At 42.4% G+C, this 13944-nt stretch overlaps 1 protein-coding gene across 5 annotated transcripts in view; it reads left to right on the forward strand.

Annotated features, from left to right (window-relative positions):
- vps8 (VPS8 subunit of CORVET complex) overlaps positions 1–13944 on the forward strand; it is a 420899-nt gene that overhangs the window by 57212 nt on the left and 349743 nt on the right. For all 5 annotated transcript variants that reach the window (XM_033024588.1, XM_033024585.1, XM_033024586.1 and 2 more), the window contains 4 exons: positions 1810–1869; positions 3496–3603; positions 6158–6238; positions 12645–12815. In XM_033024588.1, coding sequence (XP_032880479.1) covers positions 1810–1869; positions 3496–3603; positions 6158–6238; positions 12645–12815 — 420 coding nt within the window. The remainder of the gene's footprint in view (positions 1–1809; positions 1870–3495; positions 3604–6157; positions 6239–12644; positions 12816–13944) is intronic.

The raw sequence follows: 13944 nt of genomic DNA on the forward strand, positions 1-13944 counted from the left end.
AGGGGACTAGCCCCCAAAACAAGCATAAGCCAAAGATGGCTGCAATACAGGCCTGGCAGAGCATCACCAGAGAACACATCCAGCAACTGGTGATGTCCATGAATCGCAGACGTCAAGCAGTCATAGCATGCAAAGATATGTAACAAAATACTAAACATGACTACTTTCATTTCCATGACATTGCTGTGTCCCAAACATTACGATGCCCTGAAATGGGGAGACAATGTATAAACACTGGTGTAATTTCTGCATGGTGAAACCAAAATGTGTAAAAATACCCTTTAATAAAATCTGACAATGTGCACTTTAACCACATGCGATTTTGTTTCTGTTACAAATCTTAAATTTTGGAGTACAGAGGCAAATAAATAAATGATGGGTCTTTGTCTCAAACATCACGGAGTGCACTGTAACTGCAGGGAGGTAATTGAAAAGCTTTATAAAACATTGGTTAGCCCACAGCTGTAATATTGTGCGCATTTCTGGTCACCACACTATATGAGTATCATGATTGGACCGTAGAGGGTCAGAGGAGATTCACAATGAGATACTTTGCTTGCATACACAATGTATACAAGTAGCAGCCACCTACGGCACTGACAAGGCTACAAAGCATGCCGGCTCCTCCTTTTGTCCCCCCCACCCCACATCAGTTCCCCCATGCCGGGTCCCCATTGTTCTTTGTCTCCCCATTGTGCTCCATTGTTCTTCCCCTCTCTCACAGTGGTCCTCCACGCTCTCGTCTTCCACGGGTGGACCCTCGAAGCATCGCTGCCACCGCGAGGCTTCACCACCGCCGAGGCCCCATTGTCGCAAAGCTTCACCGCTGCCGCCGCCAAGGCCTCACCGCTGTCGACGCCCCACTCCAACCCTCCATGGTGCCGACCTGGGCCCTAGCTGCGGTCTCTGTCGGTTGCTTCCCGACCTGAGCTTCTACCCGTGAGGTCCCGGCCGGGCCTCGAGCCGGGCTACTGCGAGGAGATCCGGGAGGCATTTAGACCGCGGCGCCTCGATAAAGGCCTCCGGCCGCGTTCCCAGTCCACAGCCGCGGCCTGTCAGGAAGCCTTCTGGCCGCGCGGCCCGTGGAAAAGCCTTCTTATAAGTGGAAGTCCATTCCATTTGCAGCTATGTGGCCACTCAGTTTCCAGAGCAAATCTCTTAAGTGGCCAGTAGCTATGTTTCGAGACTGCAGAGGCTGGAATCTGGAGTGAGAAGAGAGCAAACTAAAAGCTGGAAAGTGATGGTGATAGATAGGGACAAAGAGAGAAAAAAGAGCAGATGGAGTCAGATGGGGGAAGGGAAGATAGTAGTTGACAATCTTTAGTGGTTCCACATTGCATTCCTCATTCAGTTACAATGGAGACATATTATGGAGACATAAATGCATATTAAATATAGGTAAGAGAGCAAAACCATGCTCAAAAATGCCCAATAATCAGTAACCTGCTTTTAAAAATGTGAGTTGCAATAAATAGAGATTTTGCATTTTGTGTTTAATTAACCCCCCCCTACCCACATCAATTCTGTAAGAGCGAGTTTTATTTCCTATCACAGATTTTTGGGGAGTGTTTTGTGAATTTGGTAAGGATGAATTTCCATAACCCGAACGGCCATTAATGCAATTAGTATAGACAGGTACTTGATGGTCGGCATAGACATAACGGGTCTGTGCTTTGGACTGCTGATTCACTAATTAATTTGTCAAGACAAGCATCGTTAGAGCTTTTTTCTTACCTTGATTTTACTTTTTGTTACTACATTTTGCCAAAAAATAGTGGGATATATCCAACGAATTGGTTTGTTTTTAAGGTCTTGGTCATTGGATTGAAACCCTCACTGAAAGTCTGGCTGACATTCCCATATGGAAAGGTAAGTGCACTTTTGTGACTTTATCTTCCTTTAACACATTAGAATAATTAGGGCATTTGTTCCACCTAATCCTTCAGATATAACGTCAATAATGACTCACCTGGACCACTCCCTCCTGTTTCTAGACCTCACTATCTCCATTGCAGGTAGCAGACTACTGACCGACATCTACTATAAACCCACTGACTCCCATGGCTATCTGTACTACACTTCATCCCACCCTGCTTCCTGTAAGGACTCTATCCCCAACTCCCAATTCCTCCGTCTACGCCGCATCTGCACCCAGGATGAGGTGTTCCAAACCAGAGCATCGGAGATGTCCTCATTTTTTGGGGAACAGGGGTTCCCCTTTTTGACTATAGATGAGGCTCTCATCAGGGTCTCCTCTATATCCCGTAGCTCCGCTCTCACTCCCCATCCACCCACTCATAACAAGGACAGAATCCACCTTGTCCTCACCTTCCAACCTACCAGCCGTCACATACAACAGATAATCCTCTGACATTTTCGCCACCTCCAATGGAATCCCACCACTGGGCACATCATCCCATCTCCTCTCCTTTCGGCTTTCCGCAGAGACTGCTCCCTCCATAACTCCTTGGTCAATTCATCCTATTCCACCCAAACCACCCCCTCCCCTGGTACTTTCCCCTGCAACCGCAGGAAATGCTACACTTGTCGCTTTACCTCCCCCCTTGACTCCATCCAAGGATCCAAGCAATCTTTCCAGGTGAGGCAGAGGTTCACCTGCACTTCTTCCAACCTCATCTATTGCATCGCTGTTCTAGGTGCCAACTGCTCTTCATCGGTGAGACCAAGCGCAGGCTTGGCGATCGCTTCGCCCAACACCTCTGCTCAGTTCGCATTAACCAACCTGATCTCCCGGTGGCTCAGCACTTCAACTCCCCCTCCCATTCCGAATCCGACCTTTCTGTCCTGGGCATCCTCCATGGCCAGAGTTAGTCCCACTGCAAATTGGAGGAGCAGCACCTCATATTTTGCTTGGGTAGTTTACACCCCAGCGGTATGAACATTGACCTCCAATTTCAGGTAGTCCTTGCTTTCTCCCCCCTTCCCAGCTCTCCCACAGCCTACTGTCTCCACCTCTTCCTTTCTTCTTCCCGTCTCCACCTCTTCCTTTCTTTCATCAGTCTGAAGAAGGGTCTCGAACCAAAACGTCACCTATCCCTTCGCTCCATAGATGCTGCCTCACCCGCTGAGTTTCTCCAGCATTTTTGTCTAACATCAATAATGACGGTCTTTAGATGTTTATTATTCCAATTTTCTTATTGCACGGAAGATTGTATTTAATTCCAATTCACTAGTATTCTTTGAAACAGAGTAGACGTGGTCAAGAATTGTGGGAATTAATACAAAATCTCTTATGGCTCTCTGCCATGGTGCACACATTCTTCACCAAAGTAGGCACTTCATTTATTGTGCACATTTGGAAATTGCATGATCAATTTGCATAACATTTGCAGTAACGCAATATGGTAGATACATGGTAATTTAAAAAGTGTAAATCATTGAGTGTGCCTCACCATGACTAAGTTATTAACTATCTGCATGATAGGTTTATTGAATTAACATATAAATTTATAAAAATCTTTCTGATTATTTCAGACGAACCCAGCAAGTGTTCCACTTTTATCTTGGCAATTTGTAGCAGTGCAGAGTGCTGTAATGCCCATGCTGGCCTTTTGTAGGGGAAATGCCATACATTTCCTTCTGGTAAGTTTACAAATATGTGAATTTACATTTGAAGAGAAGAGCATTGAAGTCTTTTTCTCCACCAAATATTTGTCAACAACATTCTTCATTACTGTGAGATTCAAAAATCACAAATGCTCTTGAGACAAATTCAGACAAAGAAGTGTTTTTATTAATTTCATATTCTGCAGAATAGGTGCCTCTCCACTGATGTCCCCTAGAGGCACACCGAGGATCGGGATGTCTTCTATCTTTATACATTTCTTTTCATTATTATCACATTCTCATCTCTCCCCATTGAGCTTCTTCCAATCATAACATAAAGCCCAGATTCCCACGAGAACGTCGTGGAACATTACAAATTCTTTAGTTCCAGAAATACTTAGTGACATGTCAATGAAGTTGAAATGCTACAGTCTTAACTAATCTTGAAAATACCATTACAATGGATTTGGTCTCGCTGCCACTCTCATGCTCTTTAAGAGAAAGTACATGTTACAGCGAACTTTGGTTTATCTCTAAAATATGAGTTTTCATTAATGTAATAACACAAAAATAACATTCTATTGTGCATCTGCCAATGCTTGGCATCCCCCAATCATTAAACCAAGACTAAACTAAATTCACTAAAATAATATCAGGTGCATGAGATGATGGTGATGAAGGAGAAGGAACTGGAATTGGTTTCATCATAAGTTCAGCATTTAGAGTCATAGAGAGAAATAGCAGGGACACTCAAAGTATGCCAATTACCCATATACAGTACCTGCATTTTTCTGTCTTCCTGCATTCTCATCCACTCTTCCTGGATTCTACCTGCTCACCTAGACAGTCGAGTTTGAAGGCCAACTGGCCATCAGCCCATACATATTTGGAATATGGGAGGAAACCAGAGCACTTTGAGGAAACACACACAGCTGTAATTCCGGTTCTAATCTTACCCCCCTAATCTGGTTCAGTCAAACACCGAATACGAAGCACTGGTAATCAACTCTCTTTATTATCCAACACCTATACAATACCTAGCACAATACTGCGGGTCCGATCCTTGTTTCCGCTCGTTCAAGCCCTTCAGCCTCGTGCGACTAGAACCACTCCAGAAGATCAGCACACTCCCATGTGCTATCCCAAAATATCGGCACACCCCAATGTGCTTTCCCCTCTTTTGTACCATTACAGACCCATGGAGTGAAAATACATGAGGGGGGGGGGCAATACCTACAAGCCAATCATCAATAAGGGTTACAAAATACATTAATTGACAGTTCTATAACCCAATCACAAAACATCACATAACATAGTTTTGATAGAAAGCAATTAGTGGGAAACAATTCCATCAAGCAAAGAAACATTCTACCAGGTAAAGTAAACAATTTTGGGCAAGGCCCCTCCTACTTGACCAATAAAGAGTAACGGCGCCAAGACCATGCAACATAGTTAGCAACATTATTATAACCCATCATTTCCCAACCAATCCTGAGCATGCATTTGCAGCAGCTCCTAGCTCGCTCTGCAAAACCTCATACAAATTAACAATTAAAGGCCATCTGGACATCAACTTTTATTCAACCTCGTCCCAGGCCACAGACACTCTGGAGCCATGATCCTCTTGGTCTTTGCACCTTTTGCAAAATATGTCAAGCAAGATTTACAAAGGCAGAAATCCTCCATTTTGTCAGGCACCCAAAATGCCCAATATTATCACAGCCAAAGGGCGAACATGCAAACTCCACACAATGTCCTAGGTCAGGATTAAACCCGGGTCTCTGGCGTTGTGAGATAGTAACTAGTTGCATCTGTGCTTTTTATAAAAATAAAGTCTGTGACTACTCATCGAATCGTGTTTTTTAATATGCAAGTTAATATACCAATCTGTTTTACAGGCTGATGGGTCCAACACATTCATGTCCCCATATAAGCTTCAGAAGGGTCCAATGGCGAGTGATTTGGAGTAAACCTCCCTTTTATTTCTCTATCCCTCCACAGCCAAAGAGATGTTGAAATAGACTATGAACTGTTAACAGATCATAAATTAGGAACATTTTGTCCTTTACAATTCTAGATCTGCACCATTGGGAAGATTCGGTTCAGTATCTGTGCATAGCAATATTATGAACTAAATTATGTATTTATGAGCAAATGCTTGAAACGTCTGAAAAGGTTCATCATACTTTTTCTAAATATACATCCCCTCTTCCAGTTTGGTAAACTACAAATTTGAATCTGTTTTAAAAATGAAAATTCCACATACAGTGTATGTACCCATTTCAACTTAAAATACCCGTATATAATTGGTTTGTACTCCCTTTCTAGAGCTAGGGAGTGCAATAACATAGGATATCCACAGGCCAATATAACATACTAATAATACTGAACACTGTTGTATTTTGATTTTTATGCAAAGCAGCTGTAGTTTTTGCAGTAATTTTGGGACACGTTGACATGCAAGCAAAGCTTTTGTTTGAATTCATAGCTGTTTTGTTGAATATGCTCATATTTTCGTATATATTTGCATTAATATAGACCACATTTACAGCAGTAATTTATCTAATAACAATTTTTGTACTCTTTGTAGGTGAAGAAAGATGAATCTGGAGCTATACATGTTAGCAAGCAGAGACAACTACACCTACACTATGATCTCATCAACTTAACAGTATGTTTTGATTTTCTGATTTTGTACTCGTCTATTTGTTTTAGTTTATTTTAATATTGTCACGTGTACTGAGTTACAGTGAAAAGTTTTTTGTTGCATGCAATCCAGTGAAAGAAAACTTTACATGTTAACAATCAATCCGTCCACAGTGTACAGATAAAGGATAGTGCAACATGCGGAATTACACTTGATATCAACTCTTCTCATTCCGTTTTGACCAAATGTCATGTATAATTCCTTGCATTTCATTGGTGCTCGAGAGGAACTTCAACATATTCATTAAAAAGAATCTTCAATATTTTTTGATTATGGGTGTTTTTGGCTGATGTAGAACAGATATTTAGCAAAACTGTAAATTAGATGCCCGTTAAAAGGAAAATCCTTCATCTGGATAAAGTTCAAAAATGGGAACTTCAAGGGTTGGCATGCCTTCACAAAGTTATCCTTCAATGAACTATTATTCTGATGCCAGTCAAAGTAATTTCTATTACATGTTGCCAAGTAATATTGTCACAAAGCAGAAGTAAACTGAAAAAGTACATTATCAAAAAAATCATACTGTAGACACAAAATGCTGGAGTAACTCAGCGGGACAGGCAGCATCTCTGGAGAGAAGGAATGGGTGACGTTTCGGGACGAGACCCTTCTTCAGATGTCACCCATTCCTTCTCTCCAGTGATACTGCCTGTCCGCTGAGTTACTGCAGCATTTCGTGTCTACCTTCGATTTAAACCAGCATTTGCAGTTCTTTCCTAGAAAAATCATACTGGTATCCTTTTATACTGCTTTATAAATCTGATATATTTTGCTATATAACTTGTATCAATAAACTATTGTTTCTTTGTTCTGCAGTCTTTCCTTCAGCAATGCCATTTTTATCATTCATATATATACATATTTACTGAGGTGGAGAATATTTGAAGGGTAGACAAAAGTGCTGGCGAAACTCAGCGGCTGAGGCAGCATCTATGGAGCGAAGGAAATAGGCACCGTTTCGGGCCGAAACCCTTCTTCAGACTGATGTAGGGTGGGGGGTGGAGAAGAAAGGGGAAAGGAAGAGGAGGAGCCAGAGGGCTGAGGGAGAGCTGAGAAGGGGAGGAGACAGCAAGGGCTACTGGAAATTGGAGGTCAATGTTTATGCCGCTAGGGTGCAAACTGCCCAAGTGGAATATCAGGTGCTGCTCCTCCAATTTCCGATGGTCCTCACTCTGGCCGTGGAGGAGGCCCAGGACAGAAAGGTCCGATTCGGAATGGGAGGGGGAGTTGAAATGCTGAGCCACAGGGAGATCAGGTTGGTTAATGCGGACGCTAGGTCGCACGCCTACACTTGGTCTCACCGGTGTAGATCAGCTGACATCTAGAGCAGCGGATGCAATAGATGAGGTTGGAAGAGATGCAGATTAACCTCTGTCGCACCTGGAACAACTGCTTGGGTCCTTGAATGGAGTCAAGGGGGGAGGTAAAGCGACAAGTGAAGCATCTCTTGCGGTTGCAAGGGAAAATGCCCGGGGAGGGGGTGGTGCGGGGGGGAAGGGAAGAATTGACCAGGGAGTTACGGAGGGAGGGGTCTTTGCGGAAAGCAGACAGGGGGGGTAGATGGGAAGATGTGGCGATTGGTGGGGTCACGTTGGACTTCTTAAACATCTTTGAAGGGTATTTGTGGAGCTGTTAGACTAGACTGATTGATGTGTCCCACAAATTGGATTTTGTTTTTCGGAGGAAAGGAGTTGAAAGAATCTTTGGAGGGCATTTGTGGAGCTGTTGATGTATTAGATTGATTGATGTATTCCACTGATGTACGTAGAGCAATTATAATAGTGCAACATCTGTAGTTGTTCAGTACTTTGGTAAGTTTGTAGATTGGGTTGTGCAGTGTAATTGAAGAACCAGATGGTTGATTCAAGATCCTGATGGGACAAAGCTGTTCTTGTACCTGGAGGTAATGGGTTTCAGCATCCTGTAAATTCTACCCAATGGTAGCAGTGAGAAGAAAGTGTGGGTAAGGTGGCGTGGATCTTTGATGATATTAGCTGCCTTATTGGGACAGCGCTTTCTGTCAATTCCTTCAATGGCGGGGAGGTCAGGCATCCATGTTGGACGGTCAATGTCCGCCACCTTTTGTAGTCTCCTTTGTTCTTGAGCATTTGAGTTTCTGTATCTGGAAGTTACACTGAATAGGTGTTTGATGTAATAGTCAGCGACATGATGAATTTCCTCAAATTTTGAGGAGTTGGAGGCATTAATAAGTTTTCTCCGTGATTGCATCAATGTACCAGGCTCAGGACAGATCATCAAAGATGCATTCCCAGCAACCTGAAACTGTTGACTCTCTCACTGCTGCCCCACCAATGAAGATAGGTGAATGGCTCCTCGGCTTCCCTTCTTGAATTCAACAAACAACACCTTGCTCTTGCTAACGTCAAGAGAAAGATTGTTGTTCCATCACCACTCGACAGGAGGGAATACTTATTACCCATTAATGAGGGGTTTGCTATTTGTTATATGTATCCTAAAGCTTTTTGTCCATTTTATGTCAACAATAATTTACTGCCTTTGGCCCTCTTACTCTCTGTGGCTTTTAGTATTGTCTGTGTTCAGCATGGCTGCCTCCTATTTTATGATATCTGCTTTTTCTGCCATTTCAATATCTAGATATTATTTATTAGAGGGCATAGCTGTAAAGTGAGAGGAGCAAAGTTTAATGTAGCTGTGCGGGACAGGTTTATACACAGAGGACGGTGAGTGCCCGGAACACGCTGTCCAGGGTGGTGGTTGAGGCAGATATGATAGTGGCATTTAAGATACTTTTGGATGGGCACATAGATATGTAGGGAAGGGAGGGATATGGATTATCCACAGGCAGATAAAGTTTGGCCTTGACATCATGTTCGACACGGACATTGTGAGCTAAACGGCCTGTTCTTTATATGCTTTGTATGCTCTTCCTTTACCATTCTTGGGAATTTTTCTATTGGCACAATCTCTTTGAACCCATCCGGTTGACAACTGTCCTTTTTAGTTTAGTTTAGAGATACAGCATGGAAACAGGCCCTTCGGCCCACCGAGTTCGCACTGACCAGCGATCCCCACACATTAACACTACCCTACACACACTAGGGACAATTTCACATTTATACCAAGGCAATTAACCTACAAATCTGTACATCTTTGAAGTGTGGGAGGAATCCGAAGATCTCTGAGAAAAACCACGCAGGTCACGGGGCGAATATCCAAACTCCGTACAGAGAAGCACCCGTAATCAGGATCGAACCTGGATCTCTGGCGCTATAAGGCATTTGCTCTACCGCTACGTCCCCGTGCCGCCCATTTTTAGCTTACCCATTTTTGGTTCCAATTCACCTTTTCAACTAATTGGGTACGTTTTCTCTAGTAAATTACTTTGCCATACCCTGACTTTTATTGTCCCTGTCCTATACATGATTGTTGCCCTCAAAGTTTGTTTGACTGAAAGTTGCAATAGTGCACTACACGGTCCTTCAGTTGCCAAAATCTAGCTCTTGAAACTCCCTTACCAAATCCTTCTAAGCCATTTTTTTAAGATGCTCTTAAAGCCAGCCTTTTTCCATTTGTTGATATCTCTTAATATGTCAAATAATGTTCAGTGAGGAAGATGCACCCACAAAGGTGCTCCGTAAAAATAACTCGTGTGTTTGAATGTACTAATATTGATGTGTCTACAACTGGCCACCAGATGGCATCTCTCTCCATGGGATCCACGTTAATTGGTTTTCCTATTTTCATCAGAGTATGAACATTGCAACATGCCTGAAGGTCAGCCTTCAGACAAAACACACAAAATGCATTACTTCACTTTATGGTTTAGAATTGTTTTGCTGTTTTATGAGTATTTTTACATAGAGATTCCGTTCCTTTGCTATTTTGTGCACTCCAGTTCCATAATTTATATGTGCACACGGCATTATTGGTATTTTTTATCGCCCGGGTAGGTTGTTGGCTGATGGATTCAAATGAAAGGTCAAGTCTCTTCTTTCTCATTACATAAGCTTAATTTGACACGATCTGACATGGAAAGTCTCTTCTCGCTGCTCAATTTTTAATGCAATGATTCCATTAAAAATAGGTCTTGCTTCTTAATACCTATACTTAGATGCATTATTTAAAATATATATGTTAAACCCCCCCTCCCCCCCCTCCCCCTGCACTGCCCACCATCCCTTGTTGCGGTTGCCAGGCCTATACAGGCAGTAGCGTTGCAGTTGGGTGATGATGATCACACATTATGGGGATGGACTGCCTTTCACATCAGAATGTCTGATGTCCTGCATACATCCAGTTTTAGTTGGGCATGTGAAGGGTTTTTAATAACTTGTGTACTTCGCACACATAATGGTATTTAAGTAATGACACTAATCTTATTGTTTTGGATTATTTTTAGTGGTCAATGCAGTCTCTTTTATTTTCAGTTAAATAAAATTGTATAATGTTGCTCTGAGACAGTATAAATTAACCAGGGCATTGAGGCCGAATTTATGCTGAGTTTTTTCACATTGCTTTGGCATTCTCTTAGCGGCTTTATTGGGGTGACTTAGATAATTCTATCAGGAGACTAAGTATACATAACAATGCAATTCCTGATAAAGGCCATAGGAGCCAGATGGTTCAATAATTACAGCTGCATTTCCTTTTTGATTGCATTTACATGTGTGCAAAAAATATTAAATGAGGCATGAATAGTGGCAATTTCCACAGATTAGTTCACTGGTACCCCTTTAAGAATCCTGTTTTTCTTATGAATATTGAATCGATTCTATTTCTGTATTTTTTGCAAAACTCAGGCGTTTTATTACCCGTCTTAATGTGGAAACCTTAACATTGCCCAGTGGCTTGAAATTATTATTTAACTGTCGGTACTTGTTGTGTATCCCATTTATATGCAAAACACACGTTTTGCTTGGGTGATACCAAGTCATGTCTGATGTATGTCAGTTCTTGCTTGCACGATCCTTTTCAGTTAATGCCTTTGCAGCAAGGAAATATTGAGTGTGAATTGAAAATGAGTGGTAGCCTCATAACAGGCACTGAATAATGGCAAAGCTCTTGCTTTCAAAGAAACCCAGACCTCAAACATAACTCCTTCCTGCTGTGAAACCGCTACCCTGCACATATCTAAGCATATGTATATGGACGAGCCAGTTTTTAATTTATGCAATTACAAGAAAAATTAAAATGTATCAATGGGAAACACTTTTGTTGGGTGTGGATCCTTTTTTTTAATCGCAGGATGTGGTATTTAGCACTGAATGAAAGGTAATGATGATGAACAAAGGAAGTTCCCCACCTTTTATTCTGGAGTTCTTTGTTGCGTTCTCAGTATATAAATTACTATCAGAATGTGATAGCATTTGAAAAGAATCTACTGAGGATTTCATTTCTGTGGGAAGACCTTTTTTGTTGACACATTTTCATGGTTGAAGTTAGAAAATTAGTGAGACTATCATAATAAGAACATAAGAAGCAGGAGCAGAATTACCTCTCATGCTATTCGGGCTTTCAATGGCTGATCTACCGACATTCTACTTTCAAGTACTCACCCCATATCTCTTGATGCTCTTACTGTACAAAAATCAATTGATTTCTGCCTCAAATGTATTTGACCTTCCTTTGTCCTTTTAAATAAAGAATTCCACTATACACATTTTTCTCTCTCCCGAATGGATGACCCCTCATTTTGAATAACACTATTCAATCTATCATTTAACAAAATACTTTTTTTTCTGTCAAAGTTGATGACCTCATCTTTGAATCCGCCCAAAGACCATAATTTCTTCACACAATTCACATGCCACACTACCGTGTATCGTTAGCAAACATGGATGTCTTAGATTTGGTTCCCACATCCAAATTATTGATGCAGCTTGTAAATGGCCGATTTCAAGTACTGTTCCTGATGGCTTTAGATCTGATGCAGACTCCCGACCTGAAATTCTCCCGACCTGAAAATTATCCGCTTGTTCTGAAGATATGCAAGTAGGTCCTGCTAAAAGTGTATCCAATCTAGAATGTGAGCTTCCTACCTATTAAACAGTTGCGTTTTCTCCTAAACCGTTCTTATTGGGAAGATTTAAAAATACATAGTTATGCCTTTGAAAATTTGAGGTGACTGTGCAATAGCATTAAACTATCAAATGGATGGAGATTCTGGAGTAGGCTCATCATTGATCCTCTCAGCCATCATTATGAACACCATGGTGAATTCATGGTGTGAAAAATGGGAATAAATGTGTGTAATAATATTCAGACAGTTAAAGATGTAAACATTCAAGTAATACCTTTCTCGGTCTCTTACCCATGTTTGTACTCATGAGCTTTTCATATTTTGCTGAAACAGTAAAGGGAGAATTCAATGTTTCTTTTCTTGTCTCAGTGGATCAATTCTCGGACACTGGCTCTACTGGATAGTGCTGAGAAGCTGCATGTGGTGGACCGGCAGAGCCAACATGAGCTGGAGATAGTGGACATTGCTGAAGTACAGTTGGTTTACAACAGCAGCCATTTCAAATCTCTGGCCACTGGTGGAAATGTGAGCCAGGCTTTGGTAAGTGTTCTGCAAATTTAATTGTTTTCAACTACTGGGTACTTCTTTCAGCTAAGTTATGTTTTTATTTCCTCTTGTTTTGTGGTTTATGATGATATGAGATGAAGTGGCACCTTATATTCAAATTTAAATTGAATATTTAGTGCATTAATAATGTTCGGCTGGATTCTCAGTGGATTGTCATCTTGTCGTAGGAGAGAAGCTTGTGTGTACCTAAGATCCTGAGAGCGATGCCATCTGGAGCTTTGCTCCTGGTAGGGCCACCCATGGCGGTACGGTCGAGGGGGAGGTCTCTGACCAAGAGCAATCCAACCAAGACCTCAACGGTGGAACAGGCGGAGGATGATGGCTGACCTTAGTGGAGCGACACAACGGCTGGGAAGGCGGATGAAGGCTGCAGCAAAAAAGGGTCTCCGGTCATCTTGGACTCCATGCCCCTGGATCTGTCAAGGACCGTGGGGTGACTATCTGTGCACCAGTCTCTCCACGTTAAACAAAGTCACGCACAGGCTCCCTCCATATAGGGATAAGCAACCTGGAAACACCCCCGTCACGATCTCCCCCCCCCCCCCCCCCCCCCCCCACACACACACAACGGGTCCCACTTGGTCTAGTAACTATTAAAAGTCTGATATTGTATGTGGATGTATGTGGGTGTTTATTTGTTTGTGTGTAATCACATCTTCGTGAAAAAACGACGCACTAACGGTAACATTTTTACATATTCCGGTAGAGATTTTCTCTGCCCGCTCTCTCTGCCCTCTCACTCTCTCTGCCCTCTCTCTCTATCCCCTTCTCTCTCTCTATCCCCTTCTCTCTCCAGCCGTGCCTGCGCAATTCGGGGCTATGCGTCAGTGGATAAGGCGGAGATGGGGAAAAAGGAGCGAATGAATAATATTCATGTAATATCAAGGGGGGGGGGTTAGTGTGTGTGATGCCGCAGGCAGCCCCCCGCTCCGCAACCGCGCGTTGAGGGGATGGGACCCAACGGGTCCCCCTTAGTCTAGTACTTATTAAAACTCTGATCTTGTATGTGTCTATGTGTATATGTGTGTGTCTTTACATCTTCGCGAAAAAACTGCGGTAATGATAACATTTTTACATATTCCGGTTGACATTTTTCCCGTCG

Source organism: Amblyraja radiata, chromosome 7 (genome assembly GCF_010909765.2).
Source record: "Amblyraja radiata isolate CabotCenter1 chromosome 7, sAmbRad1.1.pri, whole genome shotgun sequence".
NCBI lineage: Eukaryota > Metazoa > Chordata > Chondrichthyes > Rajiformes > Rajidae > Amblyraja > Amblyraja radiata.